Genomic DNA, 20,167 nt, shown 5'->3' on the forward strand with positions numbered 1-20,167 from the left:
AACTGCAGTTAACATTTTTGTTAAAGGAAAAGGAAAAGTGCTGTGACTATACGACACACGATGAACACCTGAATGGTGCCGTGAGATAAAATAATAGGGAGGAAGTGAAACGGAGATATTGAAATATGTGTAGGTGCATATCCCGCAAGATTGCGAGAGCACCGTGAAGACACGTGGGCGGTTCATGCAATATTGCCGAGGACCATCGTGGTTCGACTGATCTGACTCATGCACTGCAATAGGCGGCACCTACATCTTGTCTATTGGCTTTTGACTATTTGTACGTCCTTGCGATCTCCGTACAGAAGCTGACACTGCTAGCCCTACTTACAAGCCGGCCGTCAGTGGTGGTAGAAGCAATCCCACCTCTACCAAGGCCCTGACGAGTAAGTACAAATATTGCTATACTTACAGAAGAGGACATGATGCATGGTTCACGTGTCAACGGTGGGAGACTGGGAGCGCGCCTTCTCGTCTAGGTTCCCTACTGAAAAAAGTTATACGTGGCAATAACCTCATAATATCTCTTCCAATCGCATAGACTCTCATACGGTTCACATGATTATCATAAAATATCGTACATAATTTATGATAATCTACAAGAAGCTATGAGACCTTATGCAATTGCATGCAACTTGCATGTGATTTCTTATGTGAATTGAGTGAGATTGTGTGAGAAAATTTGAGGTTATTGCCTTATACAGTTTTTTCAGTAGGGTTCTTTGGCCAGTTTTTAACGTTATTTAACAGTAATTGTGTGCATAATAAAGAAGTAATTGCTCATTGGTATTCAGCCAAGCGCCATCATACAGCGCTCTATCAAGCTGAGCTCAGTTGCTAGTGCTCAGTTACTCTTCGTTAAGTTTGAGCAAATAAAATGTAACCATGTGTTTCTGGAAAGGGTGCGAACGCAGAGAGTGTATCTTAGAGAGTATGCACCCAACGTTGCAGCGGCTGCCATTTTGGGGCACGTGTTGCACGGCGAAAGGCTGCAGGCAGACCTAATCGCCTTATCGCCACCTGTTCCAGCTTGCACCAGTGAAGCTGTGCTCTGCAGGAAAAATGACACCTGTGACGTCACTTGAATAACTCGTACTCTACTTTGGGCTACCGACCAAGACAGTTGATCAGAGGTGTGATACCATAGACGAAAAATAATTATAAAATTAGGCATACTGCATGAATAGAAGTGAGGTTTAATCAACACGTAATGGAGAAGTGACATTACTAACTCCTACGCACGTCTTCGGCGTTTGGAAATGTGCGTTACTTCTGCTTGCACAGTCTACACTAAGGTTGTAAGCGCCTATTCAAACAATGCGTAAAAATAATTTCATGAGCACTCAGTCACCGAATAATTCCCAACCATGGGAGCGATGCATGCTGTTTCTTTACAACCATTCTATATGATTTGCCTCTAGATGCATCACTCTTGAGGCGTTGTTAAAATTACTCCCCGCGGTAAAAATGAACAGAAGACAACAAAAATTTGCAACGCATAAAACGTTTGGGAGAAGCGCGGCGGAAATTGGATTGCCACAAAGCCCAAGTGTTCCATCGAGTCTATCGTTCATGCGTAATAATTCTTCTCCTTCTAAATTATTTTAAAATGATCTCTTGAAATAACGTGTAAAATCGTCGTACTAACGTGGTCCTTGACCAACATTCGTTTTTGACGTAAGCAAGACGCGGCTGTGCGTCCTGTGTCAGGGTGTGCCGAGTGGTTGTGACAAGTAGGCTTAACGCTCTTAAGAATGCAGCTAAAAATTCAAAGCACTTTTCTGATTTCATATTGCGCCTATGGATCTGGTTCTTTGATGTTGAGAAGCTCTGAACACCAGAGAAGAGATTATCGGAGTATATTCAAGAAGGTATGAAGCGTATGCAGGTACGAGTCAGAAGGGCTACCCACAGGAGCACATACAAACAAAATATACTGAAATAGTTGTTCTTCAACACAGTACTCATACAGCCATTTGCTCGTTAGCAAATGTTTTGAGAAGGAACGTTACACACTAAGCAGCGAAACTTTAGACTATATATTTTTGAAATAGCCTATTAGATTTGTTGTAAAGCGGATCAATCAACATAAAATAAAATACTTTGTCCTTTAAAACATGGTATAACACATTGATGGCTGTTCCTCACCAAAACGTGGCGTTATAGATGCACCGTGAAATCGGAACAATGCTATAACATATTTCATTTCCATGTATTTCTCAGGGCACTGTGCCTACATTATATCAGGCACAGCGTCATAGAGTACCTATTTTGTTTCCAAACAGGCTATTGCCTCCAAATTGGTCTTTTATAACGAAACGCAACTGAATCCTAGTCGTTATGGGTTTTTAATTGCAATAGAACATTTATTCAGCGGAGCTGCATCGAGTAGGACTCAAACAAGTATGAAAACAACTGTGAAAGTATGAAAAAAGTATGAAAAAGGGCTTGCTGGTCCCTAATCCCTGAACTGCCTTTATGCATGAAGTTTATTTTGAATACAAAACAGGTATTCATTTCCATAAGGTTCTAACTTGTACTCGAGCTTGGGAGACGTGCAATGAACTTGTTTTCCGTTCAGTTCTAGTTATTATTGGCATTGTTGTTTCGCGCCACTTGGTTTTTTACCTTACCTTAGCCAAACAATTTTGATTTGCGCCTTCTTTTTCTCAATTTGAAGAGGATCTGAAGACTCCTAGTACCAAAGCCGCAACCACAACCACCACTCCCACTACAGTGTCCACTGCTGAACCGATGACGAAGATGTCGCCTACGAGTACCATGTCCGTGTCCACTGTTAGGACATCGAAGCTGACTACATTCTCAACGGCCACCACAAGGTTCAGGAGTACGAAGACCGCCACCACTAGACGTCCAACCACGAGCAGACCCACTCCCTCGACCCGTGCTCCGACGTCGAGGGCGACCAAAGCGTCAACGCCTACCACAACCACCAGAACGACGACGACCACTACTACTAAGAGGACGACCAAGAAAGCAACGACGCGCTCGACCATTGCTGTGACATCCAGGTCGAAGAGGACGACTAAGTCTACGACAACGACCACTACCACGACGACCACAACCACTACAAGGTCGACCACGACCTCAACCACGACCACAACTACGACGACCACTACAACGACGACAACGACCACAACAACGACCACGACTACAACGACTACGACAACAACGACAACGACTACGACTACGAGTACATCTACGACAACGACGACAACCACTACAACAACCACGAGCACCAGTAAGCCGCTGAACGTCGTTTCTTAAAACTTGGGATATTTTTCCTTCTGCCGCATTCCAATTTATAGGAGTGTTTTCGCTGCTAGGGCTACCGACTGACGGCTTCGCGTCACAAGGAAAACTTGGAACGATAGAAGAGTGATTAAACGTTCTAGGACTACGTTGTTACAAGACACGGCTTTTTTCAACCTTTATTCCGAAACGACGTGACTCGAATAACGTGATAAATAGAATTAAGAGTAAAGAATTGGCGAAATGTGAGTGGAGACGGCATCGTTAGACGAGAGATCGAGAGTGCTGTCGGTATCCAACACTACTCTCGATCAAATGAGACCCTTCACAAGGCATCAGAGTCTCAGTAAAATAGTTTTTTTAAAATACGCTTTCTTTCAAATACACCCTCAGCAGCGCAGATTCAACTCGTCACCATGTGCCGTATAGCTGAACACTGTAACCACTAAACCAATACCGCGGGAAAGAGTCCTAGGATACATTTACACCACACAGAAAACAGGCTATTGATTTTTTTATCCAGCAGCTTGAAGCCGCTACTGTCGTGCGAGTTGCTTCGTTATCACGTTAAATTCTTTACACTTCTATCAGCACTTGATTGCTTATATTCTACAATGTGCATTTAGACAACTATATGCTCTTTGCCTCCTAGTCGTTAACCTGCTTTTATTTTGCAGCCATAGGTCCACGCCTGAGTAAGTATTGGGGCGGAGAACGCCACTTTCAACCTTCAGCTATCTCATCTCCTATGGCGTCTTTACGAGTGTATATTTTTTTTTGCGTCTCCAGAGAACTACACGCTCATCTGCGTCTTCGAGACTCTCCCAGCAAAGCTCTGGAACAGCAGCTACTCGTGCACCCACTACGTGTACATCCGCTTTTTTGTGTACAGCAACAATCCGGACCCGTCAAATCCTCTGGTATTCGAGGCCAAGAAGCCAAAGGGTGAGTGTGCGCTGCATGTGCGGCCATATTGGAGGCAAGGTTTTGATTCTACCCGATCGGAAACCTAAAACAAGCGTCACACCACGTGGAGCTGGGATGTATACTTCTTTTGTTCCATTCAGGTGAACTGTTCAACGCTGCTGAATCCTCCTTTGTTGTAGAAGACAATGGGAAGGAGAAAATGAAACCAGGACATGGCACAATAATTTTTTCTGCTCATGAAGATAGCAGTTGTAGCTGTGAAAAGCAACTACACAGCCTCTTTACGTTGATACGGTGAACAAAGAGGATTTCAAGGCCTCATCACTGAATCACCGACAATGTTATTGGTGCTAACACTGAGATTTTGTTACCTAGGGTTTGGTTGCATATGCATCCCTGCTTACTAGTGGTAAATTTTGCGCGGGAAAAGACCCACCACGAATCTGATTCCTTCTCAGTGGGTTTCACTTTATTCGATCCTTCTCTATTTCTTGCAAGAAAACGATACTAATGCATGTTATTGCTATAGAAATTTAACGCGCCACTAAACATCCCAGACGGAAAAACTACAGAAAATTTTCTGTTGTTACGACAGAATTTCTGTGCGGTTTTTGACGCGAAACCTGCTGTGACAACAAAATTATTGTAGTAACATCAGAAATTTCTGTAGTTAGGATAGAAAATTGCTACTGAATTACAGACAACAGAAATATACTACAGAAAAACTACAGAACTACAGAAACGTACTACAGAACTACAGAAAAATCTGACGTTTACGACAGAACTACAGAATATTTTGTCGTATTTTTGACCCGCTTCTGTAGTTTTTTTCGAATGGTTATGATCGTCATTCAGTGCACAAGTCGATTCATGGTATGCGGCGCATGCGCAGATGGTACCGTGGATCTCTATTACGACCAGAGCGACGCCGAGTGGAGGCAGTATCAGTACCGGACGCTGGACAACCGAATCAAGCAGATCAAGAGGCGGCACCCAGACAGCCGATACTTGCTGGGAATGTGGGGTGCCGCTTATATCAGGCTCATGTAAGTCGAGAACGAATCTCGAGAGGCGCAGCACAAAGTAGGGCAGGATGCAATGTAGGAGTAAATCACTTAGGTATGTGAGTGAGAGGGCGTGTTAGGGGCCACTGAGAGCACTGGAAAGTAACCTGCTAGCTGTGTGAGTTAATTTAGCTAGTAAGTAGAAGAGTGGTGCGCGTGTGTATGACTGACTGCGGACGATAAGTTGAGTGATGTAATCAGGCACAAGGCTGACGAGTGCTTAAGGGTATCCATCGAAGTTCTAGTGTAAAGGTCGAAATGTGCACTTTTGGCAGGTCGGGGCTCTGGGATCCGAAGATCTTGAGGGAGGCCCTGCATCGAACGCTCCGTAGCAATTTCAGCGAGAGAGTGGACATCAGCTACTTTAAAGGTTTCGCCATCATCAATAGCATTATACAGGATTTACGACCCCAGGGTCGAGCCGAGCCGTTCAGTACCGTAAGTATGCATGCTTTCCACCCCAGCATATACAATTTCACACTGGCTTAATAGCAAAGGTAATGCAGATGTAGCCTGTCTTCCTGAGAAGAGTTCCTGCCAGCAACGTCGGCGGCAGTGTGGAATTGCGGGACTCGCCAGTAGCGCCAAAAGTCCGTAGTTTGTTTTCCGGCGTGAGGGCTTTGTAAAAAAGGAGCATTTTTACGCAAGCGAAATTCTTTATAACGTGGCAATTGAGAATATATTTCTACTATTTAAATTTGCCGCGCTACTTCACTGACGGAAGCGGCGCCAAGGCCGCGATCGGTGTCTTTTGCTAGCTCTTCTCCAGCAGTGCATCTGTGCGGTCTTTGTTCAACCGGTGACGAAAGGAACACAGAAAGGTAAAAAAAAAATAACAACAACCTGTTGGCTATATAGACCTAGCATATTCGCAATGAATGGAAATGTCACTGGACTGTGACGATAGAACTCAAACGTCTGTGAACTTTAGATCACACACTGACGTAAAGCCAAGGGGAGGACAGCATGATCATGGAAACCGAAATAATTTTCCATTCGACCCCATCCCCTGTCATCAAATGTCTGCCCACCTGGCTGCGGTACAGATTTTTGTCATGTTTTTTTATGGGGTAAATTTATTTTGACGTCTGTGGTTCTACACATGTGACTTTTGGGCGCAGCCATTTTCAAGGCCTACCAAACCCTGATGGCCGTGGCCACTGCACCCACTTACTGCGATGTTATCAGCCGCGAGTATTTTGTACTTATGAAAGAGAACACTTGTGGACTGCACGGGTTGTCAGAAAAAGGCTTCGTAGGCGACTTGTGATAGCATCGCTCTCTTGCGTTCTTTTGGGGCAGATATTCCACGGTACAAAGCACGGTGCTCCCATTTTGGAGCCCGACTGGATCCTCATCCATACGGCGGCTATTTGGCCTGGTGGAGACGCTTACATTCCTGAAAAAATGGTTTCCGACATTCTCAAGTGAGTGAACTCCTTCATGAGATTGTGTGTGGTCCCAGTTTATAGACCACCACTCCATGTGGTCAGTGATAAAAACTTCGTTTCTATGAAGGACTTCAGGCATACAAAAAGACCGAAGCAACAAACTGCAGCAGAAGAATGAGTTCTGTAGGTTAGATGCACATATACCGATGAATGTTGAGGCACACTCAAATAAATCTACCAAATAAATCTATCAATCTATCTATCAATACTCCACATTGAACGCAATCAAACTGGATGTTTCAGCAGCAATCACTGTGGCTGTTTGAGGGATCTCGTGTCTCTGGAGTCCTATGAGCTTTCTTCAGTTTCCTTAGATATGGTCCGCGCGTTCATTGAACATAATGACTAGCTAAGGGAAATGCTGACTGCCTAAGGTGTAGATATGGCTCCTTAGAGTAAAAAAAAAATCACTGGTGCACTTAAGTCTGCTTAGGTGCAGTAATGCGAAAGTATTGCGGGTTCTGTCGCGCCATCTGGTAGATTTGCTAGACTCTACGCTAGCGGACATCGACCGCACGTGGACAGATGCATATGTGTATGACATAGGCTTGTAATTAAGCAGGGGAGATAGAAAGTTACATCCCATTCCCCCTTTCTCAACTTATGCCTTGTGGCAAACTTTTCGAAAAAAAAAAAATTAAGAAGGGGAAATGAAGGAGCGGCGCAGATGGAACTTCATGAAGACGACCATGTTCTCTGTGAGATGTGTTGTAGTTGGAAGTTGATGAAGACGACGGTGTTTACTGCTCAGCGCGAGAGTGTGTTTTAGTTTTATCCGAGGCGTCACTCGTGCCTGGGCCAGGGAAGCTGCTCTGTTCATTGTGGCGCAGGTTCAAAACCTAGCGGCGGAAAACATTTTCCACTACTGACAGTTCGTAGGGACACGCTTTGTGCACAAATCCTGTCCACAGATCCTATCTGCATATCTTGCCCCGCCGCTCACGAGTGAATATATTTTTTAACATTAATATTGACATGAGCCTTCGTTTCCTTTGAACGGATAACCCATATATGGCTTGAAGAATGCGCCAATAATACTCTCTTGTATTTTCAAAAATATTGTCACAGTTTCATTCAAGGCTTTTGTCTCGCGTAAATTTACAGTTGCTTCGGCAAGCTGGGATTAAATGCGACGTTACGATCGCGAGTGTGTTACGCTTCCGACATCACCGCAGTTCAGTTCAGTTCAGGCGTTCAGTCGTGTCCGACTCTTCGTGACCCTATGGACCATGTCACGCCACGCTTTCCGGTCTCTCACTATCTTCTTAACATCACATAGCTTCATCTGCAATGCCTCGAGAATGCCATCTAACCATCGCGTTCGCTGCCTACCCCTTCTCCGGCGACCCTCAACCTTTCCCAACATCAAATCTTTCTCCAGCGACTCCTCTCTTCTCATCAGATGACCAAAGTAGCTTTATTGCTGGAGTGCTCTAGCACAGTCAGCTTGAGCGCACGAACAGTGATCGGTTTCAGCACGCAGCTGCAATCATGCATGCCGCATCGGCGGCTGCATTTCGATGGAGGCGAAACGGAGTAGCGTCCATGTGCTGTGCGATGTCAGTGCATGTTATCGAACACCAGGTGGGCGAAATTTCCGGAGTCCTCCATTACGGCGTCTCTCATAGCCTGAGTCACTTTGGGACGTTAAACCCCACAAACCGAAACCGAAACTTTACTGGAGAAAGCTGTCCTCTTGCGCCTTTAGAAGAAATTCACGGATGTGTCGCAGTTGGTGGATCGCGTGCCGTGGTTCTGCGAGGTCCATTTCGCGCACACCTTCCGATATTACAACTTTTCACTCAAAAATAATTTTATTGGTGCCTGCTTTAATAAACCTAAAATCCATAATACAGAAATTTTTGAGAGTGACCTGTAGTGTTTTAAGCAAGACCTGAGGCAGCATAGCTCAGACAGGAACGGCTTTATTCCGTAATAACGGAAACGAAACAAATGTGCTGCGGTGGTTTTAATAAGCCACCTTATTACAGTGGCAAGGGTAAGCGGAGAGAGCGTGGCCGAGGCGAGGCAGTTCCGCAGCTTTGATAACGATTCGCGATACCACATGACCCGCTGACCTTAATGCATGATGTATTGGACCACCTCCATTTTCTTGCGGGAAATTGCTGGTTTTACGCTTCTGCAGAGTGAATTTTGATGCGACCACCTGTGAGATTTTTACTCGCGACGTTTTGAATATACATGCATGACTCTCCATACACTTCCACAAACTGGCGAGCAATTATAATGGGTAGAACTTCTTATGCATTCACAATAAGAACCTTGCACGTGGTGTCACCGACAAGCGGCAGCTTCATTACAAAAAGCTGCCAATCCAAGACTTATCAGGAGCGAATTTTTCCAAGTTATACCTGTAGCTGCATGCGAAAACGTTTCTGGTACAAAGTTCAAAAGTTTATTCAGAAGTAAAAACGATTGTTATGATTGTACAGAAGGTTACAGAAAGTGGTCCCAAAGTTTGGTACTACATGAAACCTCTAAGTACAAACGGAAAAAAGAAAAAATAACATCATGAATCAGCATTACATATAATTAAAAACTTCCCTACTGAAAAAATTGCATGAGGCAATAACCTTACATTTTCTCCCACAATCTCACTCAATTCACATAAATCACACACAAGTCGCGTATAATTGCATAACGTCTCATAGTTTCTTGTACATTATCATAAATTATGTACGATATTTTATGAATGATATGCACCGTATGAGAGTCTATGCGATTAGATGAGAGTTTATGAGGTTACTGCCCGTAGAACTTTTGGTTTTTCTGTAGGGTTGTTTGCGAAGTTGAGAAAAAAGCATGGTATTAAGTCCAGGCAACAAATATACTAAACGTGAAGTTTTGATAACAGAGCAAACGAGATAGATACAAGGTGAATCAAAACTACACCAAGAATAAACACTGAACGAGCAGAGTTTAAGTTTAAATGACGGTACAGATGACATATGGTTTTGATGGTAAGAGGTAATGAATTCTATAGTTTTATTAAAGAAAACTAGACAGTTTGAATTCCATAGTTAGAACATATGCAAGTGCAAAATTACTGTGAGGTGCAAATATATATAGTATTATTACGATTGCTCAGTTCTTGGATATGTATGTGAGTAGAAGGTTACGGTTATGTAACACACGGTAAGCAAATATGCCAAGGTGAAATTTTATCAACCTGGTGAGCCGTGCATGAAAAATATTAAAATTTTAATAAACATTTTATGCTGACCAGAAGTCTTCGTAATTGATTTGCAGTCATGCCCCTAAATAAAACGTTAATAACATGTCTAAGGAACTTCGCTCGCTAATCGTCCCATAATGGAACTTCATCACGTCCACCTGTATGTTCGGTGCTCCCACACAGACAGTACCACGTATCTTCCGTCGCAATGTTCAAACCACAAGCTCTAAAAAAAGCCTTGCATACAGGATTTCTGTGATGAATTACCTTTTATTTTCCTTTTTGAGAGCGCAAACAAAAGATGAAATTATCTGATAGGTCATAAGAAACCCTTTCTCATTAGGAATGCCAATGTAGATGAAGTGGGGCTGCTTTCCTTCGGCCATAATAACGAAACTGCGCACGCAGCGACCAACTAAAACATCTTTGTGGTGAGCTTTGTTTGACGGGCCCGGAACTTTTCCTAAAAGCTTCTCCAAACCACACAGGGAAGCCGATATAGTCGGAATCAGCACCAGCAACAGCACGGACGAACCCAACATCCTGATGAGTCGGGTATTGAACACTGCCCCCTACCTGGCCGCCTCTCCGCCTAACCCGATCAGGCCGCCGGGCCCTGGAACCCGCGGCATGGTGAGGCTGCCAGATTTCTTCGCATTCCTTTCACGGCGATATCTAGTGGTAAATATTCCGATTTCCAAAAAGACGGGCGTCACCGTTCTGAACAAAAGGTCACTATGGCATGCCTCTGACCGGTTTTAGCTGATAGCTTACGCGACCGTGGACTCATTGGTCGCTGGGTTGTATGACATCACGAGACCACGTGCCATGTCCGAGTTGTAAGGAGCTGCCAAGCCGGGCAGCTCTTTTGAGATCGAAAGATGAGATAACCAATAGAACCTCCCGATACCCATTGATCCCAATTCAGACACTTTACTCCTAAGGTAGGCACTTTTTTTACTACTTAGTTTGTTCTGAGGTTTATTGATATTCCGGGCTGTCTTTCGCATAACCAGACAGCTTGCAATTTTATGTTAACGACTGTGTGTGTGATAAGTAACAAATTAATAGCTTAGCGATTAAGCGAGTACCAAAGTGCATGTATGCCATAAATCATCCGCAAGGGGAACTGTAGATAGCGGTCATTTACGCGCTTTCACCTCATGCCGTGGGTCACTCGAATTTTTTTGTTTATGGCCTATATGCATTGGTAAACACGGGTCACCATACTCCGCTAGAGCACAGTGATTAATTTCTCTTCCGTGAGTAGTTCGAGAAGCGGAACGTGGGCTATGACGTCAGTGTGAATTTGATGAAGTAAGAGACTTTCCGACGGAAGTCTAGCGGGCCGCCGAGGTATCGGCTCCCAGCCCCTGCAAAACTGGGGACATTCCAATAACGAAAACTCATATCGCTCTGACTCAAAATGTCTTACCTATGCGTCGGAGGCAAACATCAGGATGGTGCTGCTCAATAGCGCAGATGCCGTGAAATCTTGTCCGAAAAAAAAAAGCAAATGTGTTTTGGCGCGGCGTTAAAGTTTTTAAGTATATACTTTTTCCTTCCTCCCGAATTTTTTGCCCGCTGCCTCACGCACATCTTCGTTTCCAAATACTACCACTCTTCGCAAGTCACCGCTACATTCACTTGACCTTCAAGCTCAGCAGAGGACGATTTCGCTCCCGGCCACTTAAACACGCGTTCGCTTTACCGGCCGAGGCCAGCTGCGCAACTGCTACCGTTTTGCGATGCAGCTGGACATCCTGGCGGAGTTCCCGCATTGGAAGCAGGTACTGGGCCGGAAGCAGCTCTGTTTCTCTCTCACCACGGCCATCAACTACGCGTACACCAGTGTCGACGGCATCGACTTCATCCGGCCGGTGCGCAGAAACGAGGACGTACAGCGCTACAGCCGAAGGCGGGTCAGTGCGTCTACGTCTGTATACAGCTGTGCATTGCCGATCGCATCGTAGTGATACTAGTGGTGACAATTATGCTGCAATTAGTGATAATGACAATGATGACATTAGCAATGATAATGACCGTGCATTTAGTTAATATTGAAAATGAGAGCAAACATAATGCGCCGTGTGCACCAGCAACGCTTAGGGCTTCGCACTTCAGCAGTGTGATTCAGGCTAAAGCCTTCATAGGCTCATGAGTGTCTTTCCTCGAGAAGTGTCACACTTATTCGCAAGATTCTGAGGGATATAGCACGAGATTGTAACGTCATTGATCGTGACCGGACGTGATGCCATCCTCCGGTCATATCTAATAAGATAAACTGACGTCATCATGACGTCACATACGGTCATGCCGTCAGGCCCGGTCAGGACCGATGACTTCACCGGGCGGTCCATCCGCCGGGCGTCCGATCCAGGTGTCCGTACTGCACCTTTCATTTGGAGCTTCATCGAATGCCGCACCACACTGGATACAGAAGCAGACGTAGTAAAGCAGGAATCAGCGGCATTTCAAACAGTCTTTCGCCCCATTGCACTTTAGCGGTTAAAAGTGCCCCCTAGAAAAATTTCTGGCCGAAAGAGGTGTTTACATCTTACGGCTATTCCTCCTTCTATGAGGTTAATCCTCAGTGCAGGCCTCCACTGCACTAGGCCGCAAGCAGCGCGTTTGTGCGATCAGCCATTACTGGCCCTCGCCGCTATTGCTGCTGGCTCATAGCGCTCTAGAGGTAGCCGGCTGCTCTCTCCAAGGAGGTTACCACAGATGTGCGAGTTTGGTAGAATGGTCTTATATGTACCCCGTCATCACTTGTGATTCCCCCTATTATATCCACACTAAATATTCATCGCGATATATCAACATGACATGATATTTTCACCATAGCCTGCTCTTCAGCGTGTTGCAAACAGTGCTCGTGCTTGTGTCCTCGGAGTAATGATGGACCCATGTTTGTTGTGGAGGGAGTGAACTCCCGATGCGGCATGCGTGTGCAGTTCACCGACAAAAACTCGACGTACCCTGTCCAGCGAGATAACCTGGTCTACTACTACGACAACATCACGCACACCCACTACTGGCGCTACCCCGGTCCTACCAGTCAGCTGCTCAGGTTCTTCGCCTACGATGATGCTGTGACGCTTAAGCACAAGGTGCGTGGTGTCTTCTGTTTACCGGCTCTGCATACGGGGTGACGTAACGATTCGCACCGCTGCTTTGTCGTTTAGGGCGCTCGACTTCTGTGCCCGAGGACGCGAGATCAAATCCCAGCCGCGTCGGCGGTTTTTCGATGGAGGCGAGAAGCAAGGAGCCCGTGTGCTGTGCGATTTCAGTGCACGTTAAAGAACCCCAGGCGGTAAAAAGTTTTCGGAGCCCTCCGCTACGCGTCTCTCATAGCCTGAATCGCTGAGCAATCATCATCATCATCAGCTCTGGGACATTACATCCCGGAAACCGAACCAAACCTAATGTACCGATTCCTGACTATATTTTGCACTCCTTTCCTTCATGTGACTCAATTATGTTGCATTCGTGAAATTTTTCCTTTAAAGAAGTTTGGACTTAAAATGTGGGTAAAATAGAATTATAGCAGATATTCTGAAAGAACATCGTAACTGTCTCATTTTTTCCATACTAACGGATGCCTGAGGCTCTCGTGGGATGAGAAAGGCTAGAATGAGAAAATTTTCGGTGTAAATGATATTTCCGGTTACCGCTTAAAACATCACAAGGCCGCAGGTTATGAACCCCCCGTTGTCCCTTGGCTTGAACCAACAACGAGTAACGAACGGAGAGCGTGACTTTGGCTCTGACAGTACAGATCCAGCATTGTTGCGTCTTAATAGCGTGCACGCATACCGGATTTCCGGCCACCTCCTGTTCGCTCACACTGGTGGGTACTCACTAGGGAAGATAGCGCTAATGTTTGCACAGCCGGTGTCCAGTATATATCTATGCTATTGCGTGCCTCCTTTTTCGTTTTCATATGAGCTTCGAGTATATATGAGTACAATACGATCCACTATTAAATTGAACATGACACCACGTGGCTGCAGCGCTCTTTCCCGCGAGAGCCGGTGAGAAACAATGGCACAAGGCGCATGCGCAGTAACCACCGCTGACTGCTCTTCTGCAGCATTCATAGAGCACTATCCATTCTTGCCAGTTGTCGGCGGAAGCGCTCTGCGAAGTATGTAGGCCATGCGATCGCACGTTCCCTTTAACAGGGGACCGTGCTGTACGTACATCTGCGGCTAACTAGCATGATTGCATACCATTTTATCAGATGCCCCGGTATTCTTGCAGTCTTATGTGTGGGGTCAGATCGTTACAGCGCTTGCGCAGACGGTTTCTACCAATCTACTATACAGGCGCACTATGTATGCATTGCAAGGCTAAACATCTATATTAGATGCATTTAGAGTAGCGGAGACGGACCTTTGACGAATACCGATTTATCGAGCGCCCCCTGCCCACTCGCAGTGGCAAGGACAGCACCAGATGACGACACTGGGCCCACGCAGCAAGCACCCAGTAATCCGATATAGATCCATTCTAATAGGTGTACGCTATGCCAAATCTATGCCAGTTTCTTGTTGTCTTCGACTGTAGCAGGTTTCGCTGCAATCACTCGAAGAAATTTTTCTTGTTGTTGTTGTGGCTGTATGAAGAAGGAAAAGAAAATGCACGGGCCTGCTACTGGCTCTGTAGCTGAGCCACCTCCGCTGCCTCGTGAAGACAGAGGAGGAACTAGAGAAGAAAGAAAAGGAAGATGGAGAGAAAGACGCGCGCGCCGCAACAACAGCCGTCGTCCGCCACCGAAGCGGTGGTGGGTGCAATGACGGCCTACAACAGATAAAAATTCGGTGGCAGGTTAGCCCCCGCCGCAAGCGGCGGTGACCTACCTGCCCCAGCCCCATCAGGGGAGACCTTCGTATTACACATTAATATTGTCATGAGAAGAAATTCTTCACACCTGAACATGAATCACCTTTACAGAAACGCTGAAATTCTCGCTGAAGGCACAATGAACTTTCCTGCAATTCCCTTTGTGTGTACGCGAGGAAGGTTTTGGGTTTGCATATATAGGTCGGTGCTAGTAGCGAGTGAGCCTCACGTAACACTTGATGTGCAGTGCGTGTAACGTCCACGCAGATATTTTTCATTAAAACGCTCAATAATGCCATGATTACGTCACAATTAATCCCGGTTCGGAAAGTACTCAGACATTATGACTAGTAGCTAACCGGTATCACTCAAGAGGAAAGTGTGTAACAGTTGCATCCTACCGGTACTCACCTATGGAGCTGAAACATGGAGGTTAACGAAAAGGGTTCTAATTAAGTTGAGGACAACGCAGAGGGTCATGGAACGGAAAATGATAGATGTAACGTTAAGAGATAGGAAGTGTGCACAGTGGATAAGAGAAATAACTCGAGTTATTGACATTCTAGGGAAAATCAAGAAGAAATGCGTATGGGCAGGATATGTAGTTCGAAGAGAGGATAACCCATGGTCTTTAAGAGTAACCAGTTGGATTCCAAGGGAAGAGAAGTGTAGAAGAGGACGGCAGAAAATTAGGTGGGTGGATGAGATTAAGAAATTCGCAGGGGTCAAGCGGATGCAGCTAGCACAGGACCGGGCTAATTGGAGGAAAATGGGAGAGGCCTTCGCCCTGCAGTGGGTATAATCCGGCTGATGGTGATGATAAATCCCGTGTTCCTGGATATGTATTGTGGGCAGTGTCGATAGAAATCATGACCGGACTTACTGTCGCAGGTGACGGAGATGCTGCGGGCTTACCCGAGTGACCGGTGCGTTGTATTCGACGACCTCGGCGAGGACGGTCTCGAGGCGAGCCTCGTGATCGGAGGTCGCACGCACGAGTTCAAGAGTTACGCGATGTTCGAAGCCATCATGGACGTCTTGACAGCGATCAACACGTAGTGTGGGCCTCTGTGACTGTGGAAAAGGCGTATATGGCACGCGCGAGCTTCTGTATTATTCATGTCGTTTAGAAGGGGGTCGATCAGCATAAGCAGGTACATGCCGAATGGTATACTCATGCAATTAGCAACGTTGTTATCAATTAATAATTTACTACAATCTATCGAGGCGACGACGTTAAAGGTGAAGGCGTTTTTTACCCACCGGTTATGTTCAGTTAGGTTTTGAAAATAAATTCTTGCTTTTAAACGATCGAAATCCACCTTTGAAGCAGCGGCACAGTTTTCTAGAACGGTTTCAGCCGTTAGGTTGCCATGGACAAATCCGTCTTAATGACACCACTTTCAGTATGAGCTGCTTTCTGCGGCATCAGTTGGCCCAGTTGCGTCTGTGATCAGACGATATAAATGGTTCATGCACATGCGCTGTAGGCTGGAGCTAGGCATTTATTATACTGTTACGGGGCGGCAAACAGATAAACACAAGGGAATGACAGATGACTGTGAGATGGTTTAAATAATCCCAGTTGGCCTAGCGCGAGCGCTCGTTCCCGCGCCGCTGCCCGCTTCTTCCTACCCGGGGCCACCGAGTGATCGTCCCGATCGTGGACGAGGAAGTTTGTCGATGTCGATGAGACCTCTGGCATGACGATGCGCGTGACTGGATGGTTGAAGATACAGGAAGAAGACAACAGTTTTCCGCCACAATGATTCTCGGATGAAGACTGGCCTAGGATGCTTTCGGGCCACAGGTCGCCAACATGATCCGATGACCGAGGCCCAGGCATGCACCGCATGGCATGGGCGATGGGTTCATGTATAGCGGCGTCTTTGGTCGGTAGGGTCTTTAGTCGGCACATCGGGTCAATTGGGGTCATATAGTCGTTCGGTTCTCTGGTTATTTCTTGCGGTCGTGTGGGTGCGCTTCATGTCAGTCTCTCCTTCGTCGTGCCTGGTGGTCGGGGTGGGGGACGGGACAGTGGAAAGGAGCTGTCGCGTTGGGTCCGGCAGGCTGGGAACCAGACATGTAATGCAACCTAAACCTTCTTCCGATTGTGCAAGGAGACGCAGGGCACCGAAGCTTTGGGCCAGGATCAGTTATGATGACGTACCCGGCACTACAACAAAATCTTGCGGGGCGGCAAGCTGATGAACACAGGAGAACAGAGATGGCCGATGACTGTGAGATCATTTAATGAATCCCAGCGGGCCTAGCGTGAGTGCTCCTGCCCGCGCCACTGCCCGCTTCTTCCTCATCTTTAACAATACCATCAGTGCGAATGGCATCGCTTCGCTTTCAAATAATATGTACGCAGCATTGAACGCATATTCGGGAATGTATTTATTGTTTTCAACTTTATGAATGGACATTCGCGGTAAATACATATAATGGAGATGCTTGTAACTGCTCCGTGGCTGCCTGTTCAGTACCAATAATGCCAAACATAGTCACGACGATATGTTGTCACGGCCGGACTCGAGCGGCGGTGCGCTATGAGAGCGCGCGCCGCCGCCTCCTGAGTCGTGCCGCGGATAAGAGACCTAATACTCAATGCAATTGTGATATAGACTTGAACCATTGCGGAGTCAGGATTTCCCCACTTTCTCTGCAATTCACTTGGTCTTGTGTAAGCTAAGTCCATCGATCCTTAAACTTCCTTAACTTCTTTGCCGAACTAATAGTCTGCCGCCCCCTGCTATCCATGCTTTTTCTTGGGATTTAGTCCCTCAACGGCAATCGCTTATCCCGTCTTTGCTATAAAGGAACGTTCTGCCCGTACCAATGTTTATCTTGTTGATGTTGGGCTAGAAAACGTACGAAGCGGCATCTAGACCTTTGCAATGAGGGCCTCCTGGGCGTCGCCATATTGCTCGCTGGGCTGTTGTGTTCGCCTAACGCCAGCACGGTGGAAGCGGCAGCGGAAACGGTCGGCAACAGCCTAGAAAGAACGCGTTTTGACATCCTCCTCGCCTGATGCAACGGTTTATAACCATTTGATGTACCATTGATTTCCATTTCAAGAGAGAAACTGGAATCCTTTTTTATTTATAGTTTTTATTGTTGGTGTGCTGGATGACTAGATGGATGATCCACGATTGCTGGTTCATGTTGCTGCTGGTCACCGCCGCCTGCCACAGCTTGTGTGACGGGTGTGGCACTATTAACTTTTTATGAGGTTTCGGTTCGGTTTGCGGAGTTTAATGTGCCAAAGCAACTCAAGCTATGGGAATGCCTTGTCCTGACATTTCAAAGAGGTGCAGTAAAACGTGGGGCTTGCTCCATGCCAAGGACAGTAACTTGTATATTTTGTGGAACTAATCATGCTCAAAATATGAAGGCTAGCTCTTTCTTTACCACGCCACTGTAATTCGATCACCGGTGATCGAAAAACTAGAAATTCAAATTTCGTGCCACCAGCGCCGTAACGAACTTGCTGCGCCATCCAGTTTGCACTTCAGACACTATATCTTTGTTTTCGGCGTGTTTTGTCTTTGTTCCGCGCGGCGGCTATCTTTGCAAACGCCTTTGAAGTTCATGTTGCGGTGTGGAACGCTCCCAGCATGGCATCAACCTGGGGAACAGCGCCTGCTCGCAGAAAACGTGTTTTGGGGGAAATTGTTGCCCCTGGAGCAGTGTTGTGTGCTATCAGCAGCAGCAGTTCAGAAGACGATGTCGCGTTCTCGGACTTTTATTCCAATATTGAAACTCTGTAAAAACAGCCCGTGACACGTTGACGGCTACATGCGCGTACGATTCGGTTTCTGCCTGTCATTTGTTTGTTCTTCCTTAGAGCTCGTCACTCGATGAAAATATGTCATGATTGACGTTTTTCTCATCTCTAGTGCCGCGGAAACAAATGAGAAGTCGTTCTGCAATGTCACAGGTGGTGGTGGTGAAAACGTTTAATAAAATATGGAGTTACATGAAGGTTGCTCTGGGGTCAGGCTTAGTGCCCTTCCCCTCACAAACACTAGGTGGAGTCCCTAGTACGGGACCCCAGTGGCTTCCGCTGCCGCCATTGCTCTTTTGACCAAGGCCTTTTGGGCTTTCAGGTCGGAGCAGGTGAGTAGGGTCGCCTCCCAGTCCTCCCGGGTGGTGTTTTGGTTAGGTGCAAAGGCAGGGTTGGAGGGGCACGCCCACACCATGTGGAAAAGGTCCGAGGACATTTCCCCGCAGTGCGGGCACTCCCCGGAGAAGGCACTGTCAAAGTGTTTAAGTGACGCCGGGCACATCATAGTATTCGTAAGGAGGCGAATAAACACGCGTTCCTCCGCTCTTGTTAACCCTTTACACGGGTGGGGGTAAATATTGTGCCTGTTTTGGTACAGCTGCGTAATTTCTCTGAAGGTGTAGGCTGGTGTAAATTCTTCTGAGGAGGAAGGAGACGAGGTTGCCCGGTTAGAAAGCGCGCGGGCGGCGGCATCTGCTGCCTCGTTTCCTTCTAGTCCAGAATGGGCCGGAGCCCAGACTATGAAGCGGCGGGATGGACTTCCACGTATGAGCTGTTTTACAGTAGTCGGTAGGTCAGGTCCGAGCTGTTTTTTAGTAGCCGGAAGGCCAGGTACGGGACCCAGCCCTGTTGAATGTTCCTACAAGCCCCTCGCGAGTCCGTTATGATTGTTTTGGAATCAGAATGTGTTGCTGCTAACGCGATGGCGACCTCCTCTGCTTGTGTTGCGCTTCGGGCTTTAAATGTGAGCCCGTTTACTGTTTTCGACTCGTGGATCACTGCCGCCGTGTACCACCCGCCTTGGTGCGGGCCGGACGCGTCCACATAGTACACTCCGGGTTTCCCTTCGTAGTGATGAGCTAAGGCCTCTGCCCTGGCCATGCGCCTACCCTCGTGGTCGTCCTTGGACATATTAGTGGGGAGTGGTTTTACGTGCAGGGCGTATCGCCACTCCTGGGGAAGCTTTACTCTTGAGGTGGAGATAGGGGGTCGAGTACAGGATTCTGCTTGTTACAAAGGCATTGGCCAGCCGTAGAGCATCTTTGCTTCTCAGTCCCCCTTTTTTGTTTGAGACTCTGCGGACCATTCGGCCCACCTGGTCTCCCACCTTTTTTAGCTTGTCGAGCGTGGTCGTCGCTAGCTTACGCTGGTGAATGAAAAGGCCCAGTACTCTAATTTTCTCTCTCTCGGATATTGGTTCTGATCCAAGTCGCAATTCTATCTTGTCTGTGCCTTTTTTGGAGGGACGAATATGGACGAATTCGGATTTTTTTGGTGAGCACTGAAGGCCGCATTTTTTCGCGTACTCATTTACAGCGGTGGCTGCCTCCTGCAAGCTGGCCTCCATTTCTCCGAGAGAGCCCTGCGTGGCCCATATGGAGATGTCGTCCGCGTACAG

The 20,167-nt window shown here is 46.8% G+C and overlaps 1 protein-coding gene across 1 annotated transcript; it reads left to right on the forward strand.

Annotated features, from left to right (window-relative positions):
* The first annotated feature begins 3,689 nt into the window (after nt 1–3,689).
* LOC146189087 (uncharacterized) lies at nt 3,690–15,940 on the forward strand. The gene is made up of 9 exons (XM_084605174.1): nt 3,690–3,696; nt 4,063–4,218; nt 5,093–5,246; nt 5,540–5,702; nt 6,567–6,691; nt 10,400–10,544; nt 11,666–11,833; nt 12,869–13,024; nt 15,651–15,940. The coding sequence occupies exons 1-9, from the start codon at nt 3,690–3,692 to the stop codon at nt 15,816–15,818; spliced, it is 1,242 nt and encodes a 413-aa protein (XP_084461300.1). The 3' UTR covers nt 15,819–15,940.
* The last annotated feature ends 4,227 nt before the right edge of the window (nt 15,941–20,167 follow it).

This window comes from Amblyomma maculatum, chromosome 5, assembly GCF_055883805.1.
Source record: "Amblyomma maculatum isolate TAMU_Amacu chromosome 5, ASM5588380v1, whole genome shotgun sequence".
Classification (NCBI taxonomy): domain Eukaryota; kingdom Metazoa; phylum Arthropoda; class Arachnida; order Ixodida; family Ixodidae; genus Amblyomma; species Amblyomma maculatum.

Bases quoted from the DNA above. Each gene is read 5' to 3' on its own strand.
- LOC146189087 (XM_084605174.1), top strand. The intron at 4,219-5,092 runs GTGAGTGTGCGC...GCGCATGCGCAG, and splicing joins CGAGGCCAAGAAGCCAAAGG to ATGGTACCGTGGATCTCTAT. The intron at 13,025-15,650 runs GTGCGTGGTGTC...TTACTGTCGCAG, and splicing joins CTGTGACGCTTAAGCACAAG to GTGACGGAGATGCTGCGGGC.